The 22117-nt window shown below is 37.8% G+C and overlaps 1 protein-coding gene across 9 annotated transcripts in view; it reads left to right on the forward strand.

Moving 5' to 3' along the window:
* Window positions 1-22117, forward strand: part of GPHN (gephyrin) — a 297031-nt gene that overhangs the window by 272070 nt on the left and 2844 nt on the right. For 5 of the 9 annotated variants that reach the window (XM_027777278.2, XM_027777280.2, XM_027777281.2 and 2 more), the window contains 6 exons: window positions 4703-4774; window positions 14353-14440; window positions 16517-16590; window positions 19277-19341; window positions 20640-20743; window positions 21943-22039. In XM_027777278.2, the coding sequence (XP_027633079.1) occupies window positions 4703-4774; window positions 14353-14440; window positions 16517-16590; window positions 19277-19341; window positions 20640-20743; window positions 21943-22039 (500 nt within the window). The remainder of the gene's footprint in view (window positions 1-4702; window positions 4775-14352; window positions 14441-16516; window positions 16591-19276; window positions 19342-20639; window positions 20744-21942; window positions 22040-22117) is intronic. The other 4 variants (XM_013305412.3, XM_005230724.4, XM_027777282.2 and 1 more) reach the window with 1 other exon arrangement.

The raw sequence follows: 22117 nt of genomic DNA on the forward strand, positions 1-22117 counted from the left end.
CAAGTAGAAAAGGCTTCTAGTTTCACTTCCTTTGCTTATGTATAGCCTGTGAAATTATTTGGTTCTTTGGAAACCTCTGATAAAAACAAGGGTTATATCTCTGATCTGATCTGTAGAACTCTGTTAATTATCAGGACATTTTTGTGTCTGATTATTTCATTTGTGTTGTTCTTTGTATCCGCTGTTTATTTAAGGCTGTAAAGTTTAGCCCTAGCAAAATCTGCTAGAGCGTGAGCCTCTGTTTTAGAAAGCCATCTTCCATTTTGACAGTTTTCCTTCTATGAGGGACTCTGTTACTAAACTTGCTGAAGGGTTTTGATCATGCGTGTAATGTATCCGGTTTCCTCTTGTTTTTACCTTTGTTTACGTGAGTGTGTTTTCCCCTTCTCTGCATTCATTTCTAATTCCCTTATCATTTTTCTTAGAGGTGTGTATAACATTAACTGCATTTTCATTTATAAGCCTGTGATTTCACAATGGAGAGAAAGAATATCTCTCCTTAGGAGAACAAATTTAGGCAATTCACATAATATGCTCACTTCCTTTAAAAAATTATCAGAAGATTTATAAAATCAGTAGCATATGAAGGCTTTTCTACATCAGAAATTATTAGTTTCTCATTTATATACCTCTTTTATGACATACTGTTTGATATAGCTCCTAAGTGACAGGTAAACCCATTAAAAATCACACTTGCTATTGCGACAGCATTACACCATATCCCTAAAAAAAAAAAAGCTTTGAAAGAGTCCCTTCATGTTTTGGAAGGGATACTAAGATCTCACTCAAGGATTTAGTCTGGTTGAATTTTATGTTTGCCATCCAAAAAGAGCTTTAAATCTTTTGTACTTGTGTGGGTTGCATGTAATTACCTGTATTATAATTCAGATGGAACATCTGGAGTGGAGGGAGAACAGGGAAACTGCTGTAACTCTAAAATTTCTCATGCAATATCAACATGACATATATCATCGTATGAGTTAGAATATGAGTTATAGGTAGAATTCAGCCACAGAATCCTGACCTCTCCCTGCAGCAGCTTGGGTACAATCAAAGATACTGTGAACAGAATTAGTAGCAGTAGTAGTATCATTTAACAAATGGCTGCAGGAAAAGGCTTGTTAGAGAAAAGGCCTTAAATCAAATGTCACGATACTCATTTTTGCTGAAGTGACTTCAGTTCTAGATCTGCTCAAAGAATGGTGGTGGTATTAAGTGTGATCATAGCCTAATGAATCCAGGTACACTGGGTAACGGTTTGAAGGTGATTCAGGTATGGAGGTCCTCTCTGTCATTGTGTCCTGTCAACAATAATGTTCTGCTTTTCAAGCAGGAATTTTTAATATCTGTCACAACTCTTGATAATCATTAGAGCAAACTTCAAATAAGTTGTTATATATGACGAGTCATCTCATCTAATGTACATATTCAGAAAATACAAAGAAACATGTGAGCTGAAACAGAGATGAAAAAAAGAACTTGTGAAATGGGGCAGTGCAAGTCCAAGGAGATCTTCTGTAGCGGCAGGAAACTACGTAGTCTGACAGCTAATAAAATGTCATGTTGTAGAGGTGACAAGTGCAAAGCTAATGCACAACAATATGTCATTCTCCTAATTGTCCTCAACACAAGCATGGACTTTCTTCTGAATTAGCATCTATAGAATCACAGCCCAGTAGTACCACATGACACTGAACAGCAAATCACAAAGAGGACAGAATACCATGCAAATCCTCCTATATTTGAAAACAGAGGGAATCTGTAACTGTATTTGCTGGAGGGAAATAAAAACTACTGTACTGTATTTTTGAGGCACATATTAACATTTAAAAAAATATTTGGAGACATAAGTTCTGTTTACAAGAGAACTTCAGTCTCTAGGGCCCAAAATATCATTGACTTGAATGACTTACAACCTTCTTAATATCTAGATTATATATCAGAATTTGGCTTTCCAAGTCACTGAGAAATTTTTGAGGATTGAAATTTTACTATTAATACCCTAGAACAAAATAATTAAAACTAATAAATGCAGTAGGTACAAAATGATGAAAGAAGTGGTGAATGTTGAAAACGGGCCACTGTGTCAGTGATATGAATCACTTGGAAAACTGGTTATTGGTATATTATTAATGCAGCCAAGTATGAAATGTTATATGTAGGTCTAAGGAATGTAAGTGAAATTTACAAGATGTAGGATTATATTGTGAGAAGTAAAGATTTGGGAGAAGATTCGAAAATCATAGCAAGTAATCTGCTAAATACAAGTTCTAGCATATGTATAAAGAGCTAAGTCTCCTGTAAAATTGGAAGGTTATTTGTGGCCTTACCTTTGTATTCCCTGGACAAGATGACAACGGTATGTTTTTTAGCATTCAGAGGAGGACTGTTGGATTTTTTAACTGGTTGAAAGACAGACCATGTACTCCAACAGAATCAGAACTCAGGCTGTTCAGTTCAACAAAGATATTCTTAGAAAGATGACTTGATTACATTCCAGTAATACTGAGCCTCATGGAGAATAAACTTCGAATAAAGTTTCTATTTCAGCAGCAGTGGCTGAATATTAGACTAATTCAGACTGCAAATAAAGCATAACTTTAACAGTTAAAGTAATTAGGTGTTAGCAAACTATATCAAATGCTTTGATAGATACTCATTTCAAAGCAAGATTGGATATTTATTTAAATGTGATCTACGGTTCAAACAGAAGCAAGTTCAGGGAGGTTCCCAGACTGTGTTAAAGACCAAATCAGACTAAATTAGTGAAATTATTTCTCCTGGTCACAAATAATCTCTTAACTCTTACTTCACGGAATTAAATTAATGTTTATGTTATACTAATTGACAGTATGTAGTAGAAGCACCGACTCAGAAGACCAGTAGCAGGAGAAATAACACAGCGACAGTGGTCTATAAAGACAGAATGATAGTCAGAACTTTGGCTATTTTACTATGCAATGCTCGAACAAATTTGAAATTTTCTGGAAGTTTCGACAAGATGCTTCTGATTTCCTTACCTCTGTGTACATTGTGTTGATAAGAAACATCTGTAGTTCCAGTCTACCTTCTTGAAGAAAAACATTGTGAGAGAGAGAGTACTCTTAGGGTTTAGCAGCTTGATAGGAAAAGTTCTTGATTTTTGAGACTGCAGTCCATAATGTTGATGAGTAAACCAGAAGCTGGGATCACTTATGAAGTCTTAAAGTTTTTATATGTCACTGCCTGACACAGTGACCTTATTTCAAGAAACAGACTGACTTTGTTCTCTAGCAAGGAATAGAAGAACAAATGAGGGACTGAAGCCATTTGAGGAAAAGGCTACCTTGGGAAAACTGTCAGAAAGAAATGGACATCTAAACCTATAACCTGAATAGCTTTAATATTTTCCCATGAATTCCAAACAACAGTAGTACGCATCTGATCAGACAGACCCTTTCTGTGATGACCTATGAGAAGAAACCAGGCATGTATTTACAAGGTGATAAAGAGGATTTTAGATTTCATGTTAGCAGTGTTCTTGTGCTTGTGCGTGCTTAACAATAGTGCAGGTACACTGGCCCAGTCTTCTCCTCACATTCCTCAGCCAGACAGGATCTGTGTGTGCCCAGAAGTAATCTTCAAAATGACAGCTGCAGCTGCCGTGTGCAGGATCAGCTGAGCCTGGGCTGGGGGGGGAGGTTGACTTTGTTGTTGTTAACAGTCCAGCCAGCTGAAAAGAAGAAAGAGTTGCAAAACAACAATTCATGACCTGATCCATTGCAATCTTCAACATCTCATTTTAGTTTTTTTTAAAAGAGACATTTATAAATCTTCATGCCAAATGAAGATTTTTTTTTTTACATTTTACATTTAGTTGTCCTGCACTTAAGAGTATAAAAACATAGATTTTGGCTTATTTCATATTTCTGTTAGAAAGGACACTATCTAAAAATTATTTCTTCCCAGTGAAACTGACTTGGAAGAAGTGTGTGTAAAAGGAAATGCTGTCTTTATAAAATAGGAATTCATGGCAAAACATTAACTGTTTTAAATAAGGTTGTGATAGCAGTAACTTTCTCAGGTTTGGACATTTTTTTCTAATCCTGTCTCTTGGAGCAGGGTAGCTGGGTATGAAGCTTCTCATGAATGAAGTGGCATCTTTATTGACTATGGAGATATAAAATTAGGATAAATAAAGCTTTTTCCCCCTTGTAGTCAAGAAGGTGACATTTAATATGCCTTGAGACCCATTTCCTGAACAAGAAGCTAGGAAGTGTGTGTAAAAATGTTTCAATGTGGCCCATCTCCAAATATTTTCCCATTATCTGTGGTCCTCCTTCCCAAATGTCCAGGTGTTTAACACTTCATTTTGCTTTGTCAAGCAAGAGTGAAGTCAAGAGTAAAGAAGTTTCTCCATAGACTCCACAAGGAAAAATGAACTGTGCATTGCTGGCATGCCCAGTTGAGCCTAAATCCTTCCATAACTTCTCTCTTCATCCTTGTGAGAAGCCTGTCCGAACTATAACAGAAAGGTGTTCCCATACACTTCCTTTCTCTCCTGTTGTCTGGCCTTGCAGAAAGGAAGCATTTCCTCTGATGATTCTGAATACTCAGAGCTACCAAGGGGGACACAGCTAGGCACAGAGCATCCCTTTCACCCCAGGAGCCTCTCTCCTTCCCTGGCTCTTTATTATACCCCTTCTGCTTCCTTTACCCTCAGGAAGCCAGATGTTTTTAAAGAAGAAGGGACACAGAGCTTCCAGAACACTGCGGAGACAGGCCTACCAGATTGGTGAGCACTGTTTTTAAAACACTTGGGACGTTGAGGCACATGCATGCTCACAGACAGGCTCGACTAGGTGTCTGTCCGTGCAGAGCTTGGAGCACAGAATGGTTGCCATACAGAAGCAAATGGTGGTTTATTCTGTCCATTAAATAATACTGCCTTGTCAGTTAAGTTCTTATGCACCAGTGCACCGTAGACGTAGATGGCTCCACAATGTTGATAAAATTAAAATTCTGTTAATACCAAGAATGTTTACATTACTCATCAGTAGCAGCAAGCATCTTTATCCATCAAGGCTTTTCCCTTCTAAGAATAGGACAAATTAGGAAGAAGTCTGCTTGAAGGTAGTAGTGGAGTACAGCTTTAGGGAAGTCACTGTTGTGACTTTTCAGTCATACCTGCATACTTGTTTTTCCATTACCATGCTGTTCATATCTAAAGCAGGCTAACTGGAATGTTCATGAAATCTTTAAACTATCTACCATGCTTTTTTTCCAAAATACATGTACAACTAGTTATATACTAGGTCTTACTTAGGGGGTGGCTTAATAATACAGATTAATTTACAGAACTTGCTTCCTATCACAGACAGGCCAAAGGGGCAGGAGCAAGAACAGAATGAGAGTAAACCACCTGTCATTTTCTCAATTAACAAACAGAGAAATTAGTTTCTATATTTTGATTCTTGTAGAAATTAAAAAGGGACAGAAAAGTAATGAAAAACCTATGAAAGAACAGTACCTGAAAACCAGTCATGTGAGGATCCGCACTGAGGTTATTATTTTTATAATAGAAAGTTGAAGGGTTGAGTTATAGCTTAAAGTTCACTTGGCATATTGGAAAAACAAGTTTCTGCAGTCATTACTGAATCAATCTGCCATGGCCTTAGCCTTCAAATGGCTTGTCTATGATTAGCAATCAGTTGTTCATGAAGTCAAGTTGTCATAAATCACCATTTTCCTCATTAAATTGACTAAAGAGATCAACCCACTAGAATCTTACACTGTACTCTACACATCCAAAAAAACTTAACTGTAATTAACTTACAAGAACCACCAGCTTTCAAAACATTTTAGATTTAACATGAGGAACATGATGTAGTCTGTCTGCTTTATCAGAAATTGCTTGGAAGCTGGAATCTACCATCAGGTGATCAACTTGGAATACCTCATACAAGTCAGTTCACATATTGCTAACAGTCTAAATCTAGAGGACACATTAACTGAGTCTTTGGGCTCTTCTAAGCAGTTCTGGGGCAAGCATCAACAAAAAACAGCCCCTAGAACAAAGCTTTGCTGCCCAAAGCATGGGCAGTAAGAAAATGCTTCTGCTCCCAGAGGAGGAAATGCAATGGGCTTTTTCTTACACTAAAAACATCTTTGTGCTTGAAGGGATGTAGTCCAATATTGCAGAGACAAATGAAGTTCTGGTTCCTTCCATTGACTTAACAGCTGTCAAAAAATTAACTTGCTGGTCTCAAACAGGCTAAGTTTCTCTTTCTGTTCCTTCACTTATTTCTAATAAACGGTAGTTTACTCTTCTTGGAGAATTTTTCATATGGTTTAGTAAACAAAATCCATGTCACATTTCATTTGACATTTTCAAAAAAATAACTATTTAAGACATAGCTGATGACAGGGAATTTTAAAAGGCCTTTTTATATTGTCTCTGACCTGTGGCTTCCAAGTCATTTTCCTTCTGGAGACGAGCATTTTTCCAAGTGCCTAAGTTATGATTCTGTAAAAGGCAGTGCTGTGCTGTTGACTTTAAAAGTAAAAAAAAAAAAAAAAAAAAAAAAAAGAGAGGCGGAGAAAACCTTCATTTTGAGGAATCACCTTTACGGACTGTATTTCTGCCTGTCATAGAGGCATCCTTACTGTTGTTCAACAGCAGTTCCACCAGTTTACAGGGGGGATGAATTTACCTAAAAATCACTTCAAATTTACTCTTAAAATTGAAGCTAAAGCAAAAATAATAGTTAAGAAATTCCATGATAGCAATACTATGTCACCATGTGTCAGATTTTGTAATACTATTTGCTTTGTATAAGCAACTGGCACTAATTACATCCATCATAATATTTTATTCTCAGTTATGTCAGTATAAGCCAATTCTCATATTTCAGGAGTGCTCTGGAAGAAGTAATTGCAGAACTACTTTTACCCTTCAGACTCAGCAGTGCACTGTCATCTTTACTGATGAGCAATGTCTTTGGCATTGATTATTGTATTGTGTGGTATAATCTTCAGTCACAACCCAGCTACAGCTGTTGAATATTTTCCACTCCAGAAGTAAATACTTTCCAGTGAATCCATATAGATTCACTCGCTTCATAAGAAGGAAGATAAAATAGAAGCTGTTAACTTAATGAGTGGAATCCCATCCAAACTGTTGGGAGAACTGATGGATTCCTAGTAAGTATTGGGATCAGGTTCATTGTCTTCAGCCAGGGATAATATATTAACGATAACCCTAATCTCAGGCTTCTTTTTATGTTCAGTGAACACACACTAGCTTGGATTTAGAGTGGATAAAGTACTCACAGGTTAGTACAATGGCACAGCACCTGAAGACAACTGTTATCAAAGCTTTGGTCCTGTGCTTTCAGCATTGATGAAAAAAATCACTACAATTCACCCGCAAATGCTTGCAGATGAATGTAAACAAGCAGCAGACAAGAATGCAATACAGGACCCAACCATCAACAGTGTAATGCCCTCACAGAGGAATGTGCTCAGCAGTACATAAGCACCTGGCTTCTACCACATGGGACCTTTTCCTGTTGCATTCCCATGGCTATCTCTTTTTCTGACCCCTCTGGTCTTTTGTCATTCTGGCATATACACGAGTGGGAGTCTTCTGAAACAGTACATGAAAACAGTGGAGTAAAATATTTTATCACCCAGAATCAGAAAAAGGTTGAAGGCATTAGGCAGATCTCATAGTAACTTCAGCAAAAGAGTTGAAGACCTCTAATCAAAGTCTTTAAGTTCATAAATGTAGCACTGAAAAGAATACTATGCAAAATAGTGTTCTTATTCGCAGTAGCATCAATTAAAGGAGCAGCAAAAAGTAACAAAGACAGATTCTTTTATGTTGCTTATCAGATAGACAAAACTTACATGGTCATGTTGAACAAGCCAAAAGCTACTGTAATTATTCCAGCTTTCCTCACAAGCTGGCCTGTGTTCTTAGGGAAAACATACTGCATCTGTTCAAAGTGATCCACGGAAATACCACAGAAGGTAGAAGGAAGAAACCTTATGAGAACATGATGAAATACACTGGAGAATTTTGAAACAAATACAGTTTCAGAAGAGTGCCCATATGTTCCTACATACATCATCAAAACCGGATCTTCTTCTGCTTTAAAAGCCGTACTAGTCAAAACACAGTATTTCTATTACATTCAGACATTCAGTCATATTATATTTGTTGCAATACATTGAAATACATTCAATATTACATTCTACAGAAGCTGGGGTTTAGTTGGCTAAAATTAATATGGCATCTACTCACTACTCTGCATCCTGCAAATTGCTGATATGCAAAATATTCCTCTTGGCCATGAGGTGAGAAGTGGGTGACAGACTTTGTCTTTATGCCTAGCTGCATTCATCTATTCATTTTGAAATCTGTCACTTCAACTGAATGAGCACAAGAAGAAAAATGAGAGTTAATCATAAAGGATCAAATCCATATCCCATCTTTCCTCAAACAGAAATGTCATTGAGCTTGATGAGATCTCTGTCTGACTACAATAAGTAGAGTCTCTGGGTTTTTTGATGGAAGTTTTACTGTGGTAAATTGATGTTTTGGAGGTGTCTCTTTTTTCTGATGAACTAGAAGCTTGACTGGGATCTTTGCATAAAAGGGGAACTTCTAGCAGGTCCTAGTACCTTAGTTAAAACTTTTCTTCTGGGACATCTGTTTAGCAGAAAAGAGACCTCATAAGATGCAAAACTGGCACAAATCACTGTTCCCAGTTTGTGTGAGCGTGACCAAAATGTGCTAAACTCGGGGTACCTACAGACGGCACATAGCCTTTTGAAGCGTACAGTCAACTGCTGTAGTTCAGAGGAGCAGCTGGTCTCCTTTCATCTGTAGTGTGACTGGTGTAGGATCACCGCTAGCACTTCAGTTTCACTGCATGTCAGGACTCTGTAGCTCCTCTGAATCTTGTGAGGAATCATGTCTGAAGGGGTAATTATTTCAGCATATAACTGAATTACCTGAGATCCTTTCAAATAAAGTAAAACAGTAGGCAAGAAAGGTTACCCAGCTCTGCTTTTGTACTCACAGTAGACACTTCTGCATGCAACTGGTGCATTATGGTGCATGCATATCGTTCTGTATCTGTGTCAAATATATCTGTAAAGCACGTGGGTTTAAGGTGCTAAATGTGGTGGTTTGCATGCACAAATTCTGCAAAATTCTGCAAAGTACAGGTTTCCAGAAGACCTGGGTTTATAAGAGCCTGGGCTGATGCATAGAAGAGTACAACAATCACAAGTGTTATTAGTCACCCAGCAGTAATAGCTGTATATGGCAATGAACAACAAGGACTGGAAAAGACTGTCAGGTAATGAGGTTAATTTGAATGAATGAGACTACTGTGGCAAAGAACTTGGTGGAAGTGGTCCTGGAAATTAGTAATGGACTATCGATTTTGTGCTGTGGCAGTGGCTTGATAAGTCAGTCCTAACTAAACGTTACGGTTCAATTCTACAGGAATCACTCATTTTACTGCAGAGTGGTAGGTGATGCAGATCACTATTTGTTGTTACTTGTTTTCTAAATTAAATTATAAAACTGAGCAGTTTAATTGCACGTATCAAACTGCTGGTATTAAGGGTTGTGTCACAAAGGCTGACAGATTTATAATTAATGACAGTGAAGCACAACAATAGGATCAACAGAAGTGAATTAACAGATGTTGATTTCTATTTGAAAGAAAATTACACTGTAATTTAGGGTACTTCAAATGGCACTTAAAACAGAATTCTTTGGTCTTGACTGTCGTGTAGCTATTTCTTTTGAAAGCAATAAAGGAAAAACTCTTCTGCATGGCTGATGTCTATTTTAATGAGGCTTGCACCATTTTCTTGTTCAAACTCTTAAGCTCCTCTGTATCTTTTCAGTTCAAAGACAGCTTAGTAATCAAGTGCTGTATATCAGTTTTCCACAAACTAGCTTTGATAATCAGGATTTTTAATTTTTCATGAATCCAGAAGGTGTTCCTACTCTCATACACTGCTATTCTGCAAGCCCTGTCTTCAAATTAATGAAATCAAGTGGCATGTCAACTGCAATGTCATGCATCTGCTTCCAGGATTCTATGCATGCTGCTGCCACTATACAACAGGTACCCTCCAACTAATTTCCAGATTGTATTGCTCATTCTGTTCCATAAAACTGAAAAAGAGGGTCAGGAAATTGAGTAGTAAAGTAGATACACTGTTTACCAGACTGGCAAAATTAGCAGAGAATATAAAGATACACTTAAAAGTATATGGGCTCTTTATGCAAAGCATTATGTCTGCAGATTCAAAAATATATGTACAATACACACAATACTTGTACAGTCACAGTCTGCTGTAGATGAGGATTTCTAGTCTTGAGAGGAAGTTTGGATCTGTGCTTACTTACCTATATGAATAGTTTCATAAACTGTATGTAGTCCTTATAGAACAAATTTTCTTAGTTGTATTTCAAAATAGTGGGATGTGATCTGACACATAAAGAGAGTATGTTTTATTAACAAATTGCAGCGTGTTAGGAAAGCACACTCCTTTCTTGTGCATAATGTCCCTCTGCCTTTGAAAATCACCAAGTGAAACGAATAGTTTTGCCATCTGGAAATGAGACTTCCCATCAAAATCTACTTTATATTGATTAAGGTATTCACCATTATACTTGAGCACCTGTTACAGTTCTGCCTATTAAGGGGAAAAATCCAAGAATAGCACTTTTAGAAAGATATTTTAAAGGATTTATCGTAGTAAACTGGACCATTAGTCTAGCTAATCCAATGTCTTGCCCCTAGCAATGGCCAGGGCTTCAGAATACAGTTTCTGATTTGTACCTGCTCAGACAGTGAGTGTTATTTTTCAGCTTCATGGTGATTTGTCACAGGCCTTTTAGAACAATCATGTCATTATGCTCAGATGCCAAAGTTTTGTCTATTCTTTCAGAAGTTAATAGTCTTAAATCATTTATTCCCTTTACTTGTCAGTCCAAAGGAGAAGCTGCTCCTTGTTATACAACAAATGAAATGAGAAGTAATATCTTGTTATCTGATTAGATCAAATATGTGTTAATATGAAATGTGAATGATAACTCTCTGCATTACAGTCCACTAAAAGTGAAGAAAATGTTTGCTACAGTGTTGATTGAAGATTACAGCAGGTGACTCCTGTAAGGAGTGTTTTGTGTTAATTGCGGTGTCATGGAACTATGAGCCTAAAGGAGGTTAGAAATTTACACAGACCCAAGTTACAAAAATTGTGCCAAACATGGCAAAAAGAGAGAAGCCTTCTGCAAAGGAGGGAATTCTGTAAATGTCTCCTTTCTTCAGAATGAAAACAAAACCAGCATAATCATTCAGTTTATTACAATGAAATTTCTGTCACATCTCTCATTTTGGAAGAATTCAATGCATTTTGCAACTATCTAAAGATGATATGCAGTGCTACTGGTTGTATAAAGTTTGAGTGGTAGAATTTTTTAACTTCTTGCATTATATAGATGGTAAAGGGGCATATTATACAGGTCATTATACTGGAAATGCTGAAAAAATGCACCAAATCCAGAAATCTTCAACTTTTTACATGGCACGTAATAAAAAAACTGTATGCTGAACTATTCAAGTGGTGTGCTACTCTCATAAACAAAGGTGTGAATTGAGTCCTCAGCTGCTGTGAGCTTGGGCTTATTTTGGGTTTGGGTTTTATTTCCTTTCTTAAGTAATTTTATGTATAAAAACACACATAGCTATATATATGTTTGGTATCTAAGTAGGAGTACTTCCATTCTATTTAACAGTGGTTAAATACAGACTCGTTTGCTTTTCACTATTCTTTCCATTATTCTTAAACCACAACCAAAAGCAAGCACACTTCATAATCCAGAATTAGGATGTCCCCAGACAGGTGGTCTTGCTACCTATGAATAACTTTCAAATAATTAAGCAAGATAAAATGAAACAGCCTGGAGCAAGCTCCAGATAAGGTCCTCGGCTCATCACAACCTAATGAGAAAAATATACTGAAAGCAGTCTTAGCCTAGTAATAGTGGCATGAGCGTCTGACTGTCGTCAAGCTTCAGAAAGGCCTGTATCAACCTGTGTAATGAATTCCTTGCTGCATTTCAGATTAAGGAATACTTAGATCTTGAGAGACTTTTCCTATTACAAATTCTGTAATAGTCTTAAGCAATATCTTATTACATACAGATTACTACTTAGAGAATCAATATGAAACAGTTGGTTCTGAAGAAGACACTGACAGTAGCCAACTTGCTTTCCTCTTGCCTTCAACAACGAGTGAGGACTTGTGCTAGTTTTTGGATTAAATGATACTGAGATTTCAGAAGGGGCAGCCGAGAAAATGTCTCTATTTCCTAAAGAACAAAGGAGGAGATGGTTTTGCTTGAGTCCATATGTTTTATATTTTTTCCTAAAGAAAACAGAGTTCAGCCATTCATTACAAGCCATTTAGAGTATGCAAGATCCCCAGTACCCTAACCAAAAGTAATTGAGGCATTACACAGTATCTGCAGCCACTGTTTCCTTATAAAAAATGGTAGTGTGTAATTCTGTCTGGTTGATTACAGCCTACTGTATGGCACCAGCAATCTGCCCTTCTTTCTGCTGCAGTTTGTTGCCTACCTCACACAAATCAATGCAGTCCTGGAGTCAACGTAACCCAGGACAAATAGAAAAGTTTTGCAGGATAACCACACTGTGATGCCAAAGAAGATGCTGCATCAGTTACTGGCTGTGGTGGAGAAAGCTTTGAGTCTTTCTGCCTGCAAGGCATAACCAGGGTAGAGGATACTTGAGGATACTCCAGGATACTCCTCTCAGGTGAAGAGATGAGATGAGGAGTGTGCAGGGCTGCATGCATTTGAAGTATCTACTCAGTGAGGGAGTACAGTCTTGTGTCATGTAAATTGTAGTGCACACAGCACCATATAATGCTAACTGCTGCTTATATTTCACTAAACCATGGGCAAAGACAGGATGATCAGCAGAAACAATTTTTCTCTCCAAGACCTTTTGAAACACACAGTTTCTGTTAGTCTCTGAAAGGTCAGCCAGCATAGTATTTCTAATTTTCCTATTTCCAGCTCAAACCCCTAAAATAACTGTAGTGATTCTGTCTTTTAGTTAAACACAGCCAAAGTTCCCAAAGGACAGCCTACATGCCATTTACAGCCTGCAAAGCCTTGGTAACCCACTATGGCATTTCATGATTGTAGTGTGGCATTTAACTGAGGTGCTGTATTCCAGGTGAAGACCTTTATACAGTCACTAGCATTATTGCCCATGCGTTCAATTGCATTCTACAAAGAAACAGCCTCCCATGAAAAACTTTCAGGATCATTAAAGTAAAAACGTACTGTTGAAGGAACATTACATGCAGCTGCAGCAATTGGTCAGCTTCTGGTCAGTTCACAAATGTTAAATGCAAAGCATGCCTTTAATATATTGGAAATTCTTTTGGATTCCTTGTCTTGGATAAGTTATATTACTGAGTTTTTCCACTGCATGCCTTGAAGCTCTGTATTAACATCAGTACTGCTGTTAGATAGGTAATATGCCCACTTCAAAGTTTCCAGTTTAGAAGACAGATAGATTAAAAAAAAAAAAAAAGTTAAGACACCACAACTGAAATATGCTCAGCTTCTATCCTTCACCTTCGCAGTTATACTCTGTATGGAGGAACATCACAGCTCCCCTTATACTGATTCTTGTGAAGGTAAATAGGTGCTTGAACAGAACTGGTTGTGATTTTTCAAGATGAAGTGGATGAGCAGCTGGCTTTGCTGCAGAGCCCTCTAATGGAGAAGATAAACAAAGGATTTACTCCCACTTTTCACTGATAGAAGTTTGAAGTGAAGCCTTCCTCCCATTTTTGCACACATCAAATAGGCCGGACAGGTAGTACTGCAGCCTGCTTGGTGGCCACTAATTTTCATGTGTCAGGTCCCTTTATATAGCCCTGTCAGTTCACCTAAATCATAATCTGTATTGCTAACTATTATGCAGACCACATACTTGTAGACATTTGTGTTAAGTGTTCTTCAGCCGCGACCTGAGGTATCCCACTGTTCCCATTGCAAAGCTCTTAGACAGAAAGGTGCCAAATGCTGTGGTGTTTCCTTAATGAGATTGCAGATCTTGAATAGAGCAGTGTGGCGTCTTAAGAAGGAAAAGATCTTGTATTACCCTAGAGCTGTATCTCTTTCGTAAAACACATGTATGTATGTACATCTGTATGTGTGCACACAGACACTTACTTACAAACTACAACTTGTAATAGTTCCATGCCACTAATCTGCTTGCCTGTTCTTTTCTGTAGCCCAGATGATTTACTGAATGCACTGAATGAGGGTATCAGCCGTGCTGATGTGATCATTACATCAGGAGGTGTATCTATGGGGGAAAAGGTATGCTAAATTTAAATATGACTTGCTACAATATGTGTAAGAATTTCAAGCCAGAGTCTGTCATCAGAGCTTTTACCTTTGTATTAATTTTTATTAAAAAGGGATCTTACTTTTTTGGGAACACTTAAATGTGAATTGATTAAGAAAATAGTCATCATTGCTATCCTTATTCTCTTTGTTCTTATTACTGGGCTATAGTAGGCATAGTACAACAGGGAATGTTTTAATTTTTGATGTGAGTGATTTGCAGTGTGGTTTTATTTAAGGAATTATTTATGTAGTTATGATGAGGAAGGTGCTTTTTAATAGCACATGAACGCAAAAGACTTCTTTTTATTCTTAGAGCAGGTAAAACGTAGATAGAATAAAGCTACTTTGAAAGTACTTCAGAAAGCAACCCGAGTATATAAATAGCTTTTTCTTGCTCAGCAGATCTGTTTCCTGAATATACCAAAGCTGTATCTGTTACAAAAATAGTTTTCTCACATTTTGCACCTGATAGTCCTACAGAGGCAATACATATGAGACACAGTGAGCTGATATATTTGCCTTTTGAATCATTAACAGAATTGTTGATTGAGTTCCTGTTGATAATCCCTGTGCCAAAACCATCAAAGAAAATAGGGATACACAGATGCTGGTGGGGCGTAGATGAACCTGCAGGACATTAATTATTCATGACTTATGCGAAGGAAAACTCAGATTACTTTTTGATCCCAGACTGAATCTGTGAATTTGGCAGGTAAAAGAAACATCTCTCCTTTTATAACAGATACTAAAGACAGTCATTAGGAGATGGCAAACAAGTGCTGGTTTTGTCACTTTTCTGAGTAGAAATCATATTGTTGGATACATCATGAAAATGGATGACTAGTTAAAACCAATGCCAATTACTTTCAATCCCATTATTGTCCTCAGTATTCCTAGAAAAATAATAAAGGATAAGTGCTGGTCTTTAAATTGGGAACATGGCGACATAGTGCAGATGCAGGAACACGAGGAAGTGTCTGGACTGCTGAATGGCCTTACAGGCATTTATGCCTTCTAGCAAATTTCTCCCCAGTCTGAATTTGAGGCAACAGCATGAAGTCAGTAGACTCTGTGTTCCACTGATGGTTAGCCCTCTGATAGTAAGCTTTTGGTAGTTTCAGTGAAGTAACTGTGAACATTTTAAAAGTAAATAGAAAGTAAAAATGGGGTTAATGCAATCAATAATTGAGAATTCATGCATGGCTGAAAAAAGTTGCTGCTTTCCAAGTATTTGAACACACACACCAATAACAACAACAACAAAACACACACCCCTAAAAAAGAGAGAGAGAAATAGGGGGCAGCTGCAAGGGAGCTTCAGATTTACGGCTTCCAAAGTCTCTCTTCACAGATGACTGTTACGTCCCGTGTCTATACTAAATAGATCAGACAGGAAACTAAATCTTCAAGCACAGCAATTCTCAATAAAGACTAAACAAGTAATTCAGTTTAATAACTGGATTGATCGTTTTTATGCAAAATCATTTAACTTGAACACACAAGCCACCCGCAGTTTTTCCTTTCTAAGGACTGTTAAACCTGACTACTGTGAATTAGACCATGTCCCCCAGAAATTACAATAATTACAGTATCCTGGAAAGCTATGATTTCTACAGTACAGTATTGATTTCAAAAATACTAGGAGATCTCTAACTCTACTGCTAGATAGCGTCCATGGCAAAAGTGGTTTTAAGCCTTAACTTTGAACCATAAAGGCTTTCTTCCACCTTTGACATAGAGAATGTTTGAGTAGCAGGTATTTGTGGTGTCCTTTGAGGTTCTGATGCTGCAGCTGACTTTTAAGTAAATATATTACTGTGTCCTCATGGAGTCAGGTTTGGCACCTAAAATGAGTCTGTTCTTCACCTCTTCTTTTTGAAAATACTTTCTTCCAAATACCGGAAATACCCCACTGGACTGTAGCACTTTTGGGATATGAGAAGTCTTTCATCTTCACTTGATATTAATTAATTGCTTTGAATGGTTAGATGATGTAAGCCACTTTGATGTTACTTAATTGATTTTTTTTTATTATTATTTAAACAGGACTATCTTAAACAGGTGCTGGATATTGATCTTCATGCACAGATTCACTTTGGCAGAGTTTTTATGAAACCAGGGTAAGAAATCTTTCTACTTAGGCAGCATAGATGGAGGTTATATTGGGCTAAATATCCTCTGTAAGTGTTTCAGTAGATTTCAGTTTTCATCATATACTGTAAACCACATGGTAGATATATATGGGAAAAGAAGCAAAATCAGTCCTATTTGGATTAGTCATCATCTTGATGGGTAAAATTAACTGGAACAGAGAGATTGCTTATTATCAGTAAGAGATAATTCTCTGATAACTATGGCAAACCAAGTTTGGAGACTGGGGGGAAAACAGCATGGTATAAATATTGCCACACTCTTCAGTGTGATCACAGAGCTCAGATATTGACATAGTTATGAAATAACTGGGAAATCCAAGGACATTGGGTGCTGGTTTGCATAATGAGCATCTCATTTCACTTCAAAATTTGCATAAGTTATATTCCTGTAAACAAGCAGAGTCTTGAGAGAGGCGGAATGACAGTTAATTTACAAAGTTTTATCCAGTTGGCATATTGAGCACAGCAATTTTAAAGTAAACACAATCCTTTATGTATTTAGTTTTCTTCAGAAAACTGTTTCAGCAGTGCTTTCTTTGCTGTAGCACTGCTAATTAATGAGACTGGAAGTGTGCTTTGTAGAGAAAATGAAAACTACATGTATTGAAAATAGAGAGTTCCCTTTCGCAGTACAGCAGTGGAAAGATGTCTACAGCTCTGCCTCACTAATCATGGAGTGCAGTTTGTTTGCAAGCTAGGTTGGCACCATCCAGTAACCCAAGGCCAAGTGCACCCTTGAGGAATGATTCCCTCTAGCCCGTAACTGTTGCCAGGGAGCAGAACAGAAAGTGGGGTTTTGCTGTGAGAATAGACAAATATTTTTACTGTCTCTGCATACAATCCCGTAAAGAACTGCATGTGGGTTTGGTGCTTGTGCTGCTACTACCACCACCTTCCTTCCATAAAAGGAACAAGTGAGCTGAAAGCATGTTTCTTCCCATGCTGGATGTAGCCCAGGCATGGAAATTGCTCACTGCTTCTGTCATACTGCGACAGCCAATGTGGGGAAGTCCCAAAAGTGAAATCTGCACTCCAGCCTCTGCTGCTGACAAGAACAGATATCCTGATTTAGAGAATTCAGAATATTAAATTCTGGTTCTGGCTAATCTGAAAGCGAATGTAATTCTTTCTTCTGGTGATCCCTCTGTAGACTTGTAGCAATAAACTTCTAATAACTAGTCAGAAAAGCTTTAAGAAATCTTACTTTCCCCAAAGATCCATTTTCATTTTATGCCCCAAGAAAGATATTTCTAAATGCTACCAAAACATTTGGTTATCTAATCCTACTGAGAATGGAAGCACTCTCATTTTCATTGGCTGTAGTGCAGTAGTAAATACTGTGTCTTAGTTTTTATTAATTCTGTCTTAAAAGACCTTAGATATAAATTGTGATTACTTTATTGGAAAAAATTGCCTTGAGTAAGTACCAAAAATGAAGTCACAATTTGCTTTGTATGCCTGTATTTTGATGTCTAAATGACTGCAGAGTGATGCCTAGGGTTTACCATTTCTCCACTTGATTATGAAAGTTGCTGAGCTAATGTAAGGTTGTATCTCATCTAGCAGCACTGGCAGAAGGAAGTACTGGATGATTTTACCAGTGATGGTGTTGAAATTTCATATGACAATTCAGAGTTTCCAGTAAATATGAATTAGCAACTAGATTTTCTTGTACCTCAGTTTGTGCACTGGTTATAAGATTTGGAGGTCTGGCACATAGTTTCCATTATGTTAGAGACATTTTAAAACAAAAACATCCAACACCAATTTTCCCTGAAAAAATAGGATATTGATTAGTCCTAGCGGGTACAAAACTAGGTAGTAATGGTGAAAGTGTGGCAAATCTCCAAAGTTGCTGCTGGTGAGCAACTAGCATCTGCTGACCAGGTGATAGTTGTTAGCTTAAGATGAAACCAAGGAACTCAGCCGAATTACTGCTCCTTATAAAGTATCATTTCTAATGTTTAAAAGGATTACATTAACATAGGTATAGAGAAAACTTTTTAATGGACGAGTCCTTCTTCTTTGTCAGCCACATTCTTGAGCCATCACGTTACTGTTCCATTTGCATAACTGTAACAGCCCTGATAACAAGTCACTACAGATCACACAAAGAGCTCTTTACTGATAGACCTAGGTCTTACCGGACTGCCGCTCTGCCTGTGTAACTGAATTTGTTCATCTGCAGACTAGCTAGCATTTGCTGCTCTGAAATACTGCTCCATTGTCACTACTGCTGTATACACTGGAAATTAGAGTCACTAATGTTACAAAAAATTTGGAGAACCTTCTATGGAAGACAAATACAGCTCTGTAACTCCATAATTTCAGTATTACTTCTTTGTTAATTGGCTTCTAGCATGAAGACAGGATTTAGATTTTTGATTACTAGTTCATCTGCTCTTAGGTGTTTCCTCACCAGAAGCAAATTCATCTACTTACAGCTTCATAGCTGAATACCAAGAAAAACTAACTGTTCTGTCATCACAAAGAGAGGATTGTACCCCCAGTATAAAATAAGCAGCAGGTGCTAATGAACTGCTGAGAAAAAGAGAGATCCTGGTTTTTTTCTTTACCAAATGTTTTAAACAATAATATAATAGTGTTCAATCAAAGTCTACTGCAGATTTTAAATGATTTTCCTTTTCCATAGCCTGCCAACAACTTTTGCAACCCTGGATATTGATGGCGTAAGAAAAATAATCTTTGCGCTCCCAGGTAAGATGTTTTGTGGATTACTTTTGTTGCTGTGCGTAGATGACAGACATGAACCAGAATAGTGGCGTTTCACAGCACCTATGCCTCTACGTCTGGTGTTGGCATCCCTAAGGAAAGTACCTTTAAGATTTTCCAAGAAATTTCCAGAAGAGGCAGACTTACAGGGAAACAATAAGGGGTTCTTGTTCCTGTCCTCAGAATTTGCTGGTGTACAGGCCTTAAGATTTCTTCCATCCAACAATTTCTTTAGGTTTTGTAAGTGGTACTGTACAGAGGTGGGTTTTTCCTACAGCTCCCTCCACCTTCACATTGAACATTCTGTGCATGTAAGTCAGTGTATCCACTCTCAAGTATTGAAAATGGAAAGAAAATACGAGGGAGTGCCAAGGAACATGTCACAGAATTTTTTTTATCATGATCATACCGTGGAACCAAGAGAGGGCAGCATCGCTTCACCTCCTGCATGCTGTGTCCCTTGGGAAATCACTGAATTCAGAATAAAATTTCCTTAGGGATCTGGCTACAAATCTCTATCTTCCTAAATCGGGAGGAATTTATTTTTATTCTTACTGCTCTGGCTTTGCATGGATTTCTGGCTACACAAGGAATCCTGTTCTTGATAAGCTGGTGGTTTTCAGATGTCTCTCTAGTGCTTTTTCTCTCTCTTGTTTTAGTTGCTGCAGTACATTTTCTTCCAGGAGAGAGATCAATGGAGCATCTGTCTGATCATAATATTTATTTCAGAAGTATCATCTAGGGAAGTCCAGATGTATAAGACAAGTGGTGTTTGACAGACGTTGGTCATACACCTCTCTTATTCAAGAGAAGACATACAAATCAGTAGAATTCTCCTCAGAATTTGTACTACAGCATTTTGCTACCCTGTTAGGGAATTGAAAGTTATTTCTCTGTAGGTCTTGGAATCATTAATTACGAGTCAAGAGCCCTATAAGCTAGGACCTATACCTGTGCTCAGTAAACCCTGCACTGACCCCAGACAAATCTAGGAGTAAGACAAAGGCAACAGAGGAGCAGAGGCAAATGGCGGGGCCTGAGGAACACAGGGCAGTTCTGGTCAGAGCAGGATTTTGGCACACCATCAGCCAGAGAATGTAGCTTTCAACAGGTGTACTTGCCACATACCCCTCCAGTCTTGACTGAAATGTTTCCTGTACATAGCACTGAAGAGCTCTTTAGAATCCTTTAGAGCGCAATTGCTTTAAAAACTTGAGATCACTCTCAGCATTTTACAGAGTAAATCAAGAGGGAGTCACCACCAACTGTTCTTTGTCCTACAGGCAACCCTGTGTCAGCTGTTGTCACCTGCAATCTGTTTGTTGTTCCCGCACTGAGGAAAATGCAGGGAATCCTGGATCCTCGGCCCACCATCATCAAAGCCAGGGTAAGAACCTTGTCCTCTATTTAAAAAGTCTTTCAAGAAGTTGAAGTACAGCTCTTTGGGCTGTGAAAGGCTGTCTTGTTTGTGGAATCTGAGCCCTAAACTAATTCTGGCAAACTGAAGGAAGTTCACACAAAACAGAGGTACATTCGCATTCTCTGTAACTGGTAATATTCAGTCCCATAATTTCTAAGAGTTAGGTGGCTATCTAATGGAGCAAGACATACAGATATACAAGCAGCTGTTTGCCAGTCAGGCAGGAAGGATGCTTTCCTGTTCAAACAAAACATTTGTTTTAACCAGTGGTAAAAAAATGCAGAGTAATCTAGGAATGTCTTCAAGAGCTGGGTAGTTCTGTATTAGCAACAGAAAATACAAATGTTAAAGCCTTTCTGATCTTGAGTTATTTATATAAGTAACCCACGTGACCCCTACTCTAAGCAATGTAAATCCCTTAAATATTCATTTCACTCTTACAAGAAATCATGGATATTGTAACTCAGTGTAATATAGATTCAAGGCACATTATTATAATGTGTTATTCTTCTATTTTTGATTCAAATAAAGTACCAAGGAACACATTACCTTTTATAGTTTTCCTAGTGTTCTTGCCTATGCACTTTTCTTACTGCTTATCCTATATCTCTCTTCCACACTTCCTCAGGCATCCAGATTTTTCTTCATCTCACAGCTAAAATATCCTAAAAGAGAGAAATTTGTAGTGATCCTTACTTTTGCATAAATTTTCCAGTGTGTTCAATTAAATTCCATTGTGAGCCATGCCCCATATGTCTTTTCATTTCAAAGATTGACCACTTCCCTTTTGTCAGAGCTAGCAGGATTTTTGAATGTGAATTAATTTTTTATCTTTATGCATGTGTAATCCAAAGACAATAGAGCTTTTTTCCAACTAAATTATATCTTTAACTCCCAGTAAAGGAAAAGCTTTGGAATATTCCACTTAATGCATGTAGAGTCCATCATACACTTTGATATTATAATATCACAGTTGTATTTCCCTTAAATATCGCAGTCTCTACCTTCTAGAGCTTTTGATTTTGCACTAGACACCATCTGACCTCAAAATGCAAGTTTTTAAACAGACTGTTTTTAGGAAAAACAATTGAGCAGATGATTCTGTTATCCTAGACAGTGCACTCTGAATGCGTGACATTTTCATCCTTTCTTTGCTTCTTCTACAGTTATCATGTGACGTAAAATTGGACCCCCGCCCAGAATATCATCGGTGCATACTGACTTGGCATCACCAAGAACCACTACCTTGGGCACAGAGTACAGGTTAGTACCCACTCACACAGCCTGACAGACACACTCACCCAGGTCATTCCCCTTCTACAGACGTGTCTAAAAACAACG

Source organism: Falco peregrinus, chromosome 1 (assembly GCF_023634155.1).
Source record: "Falco peregrinus isolate bFalPer1 chromosome 1, bFalPer1.pri, whole genome shotgun sequence".
Taxonomy (NCBI): domain Eukaryota; kingdom Metazoa; phylum Chordata; class Aves; order Falconiformes; family Falconidae; genus Falco; species Falco peregrinus.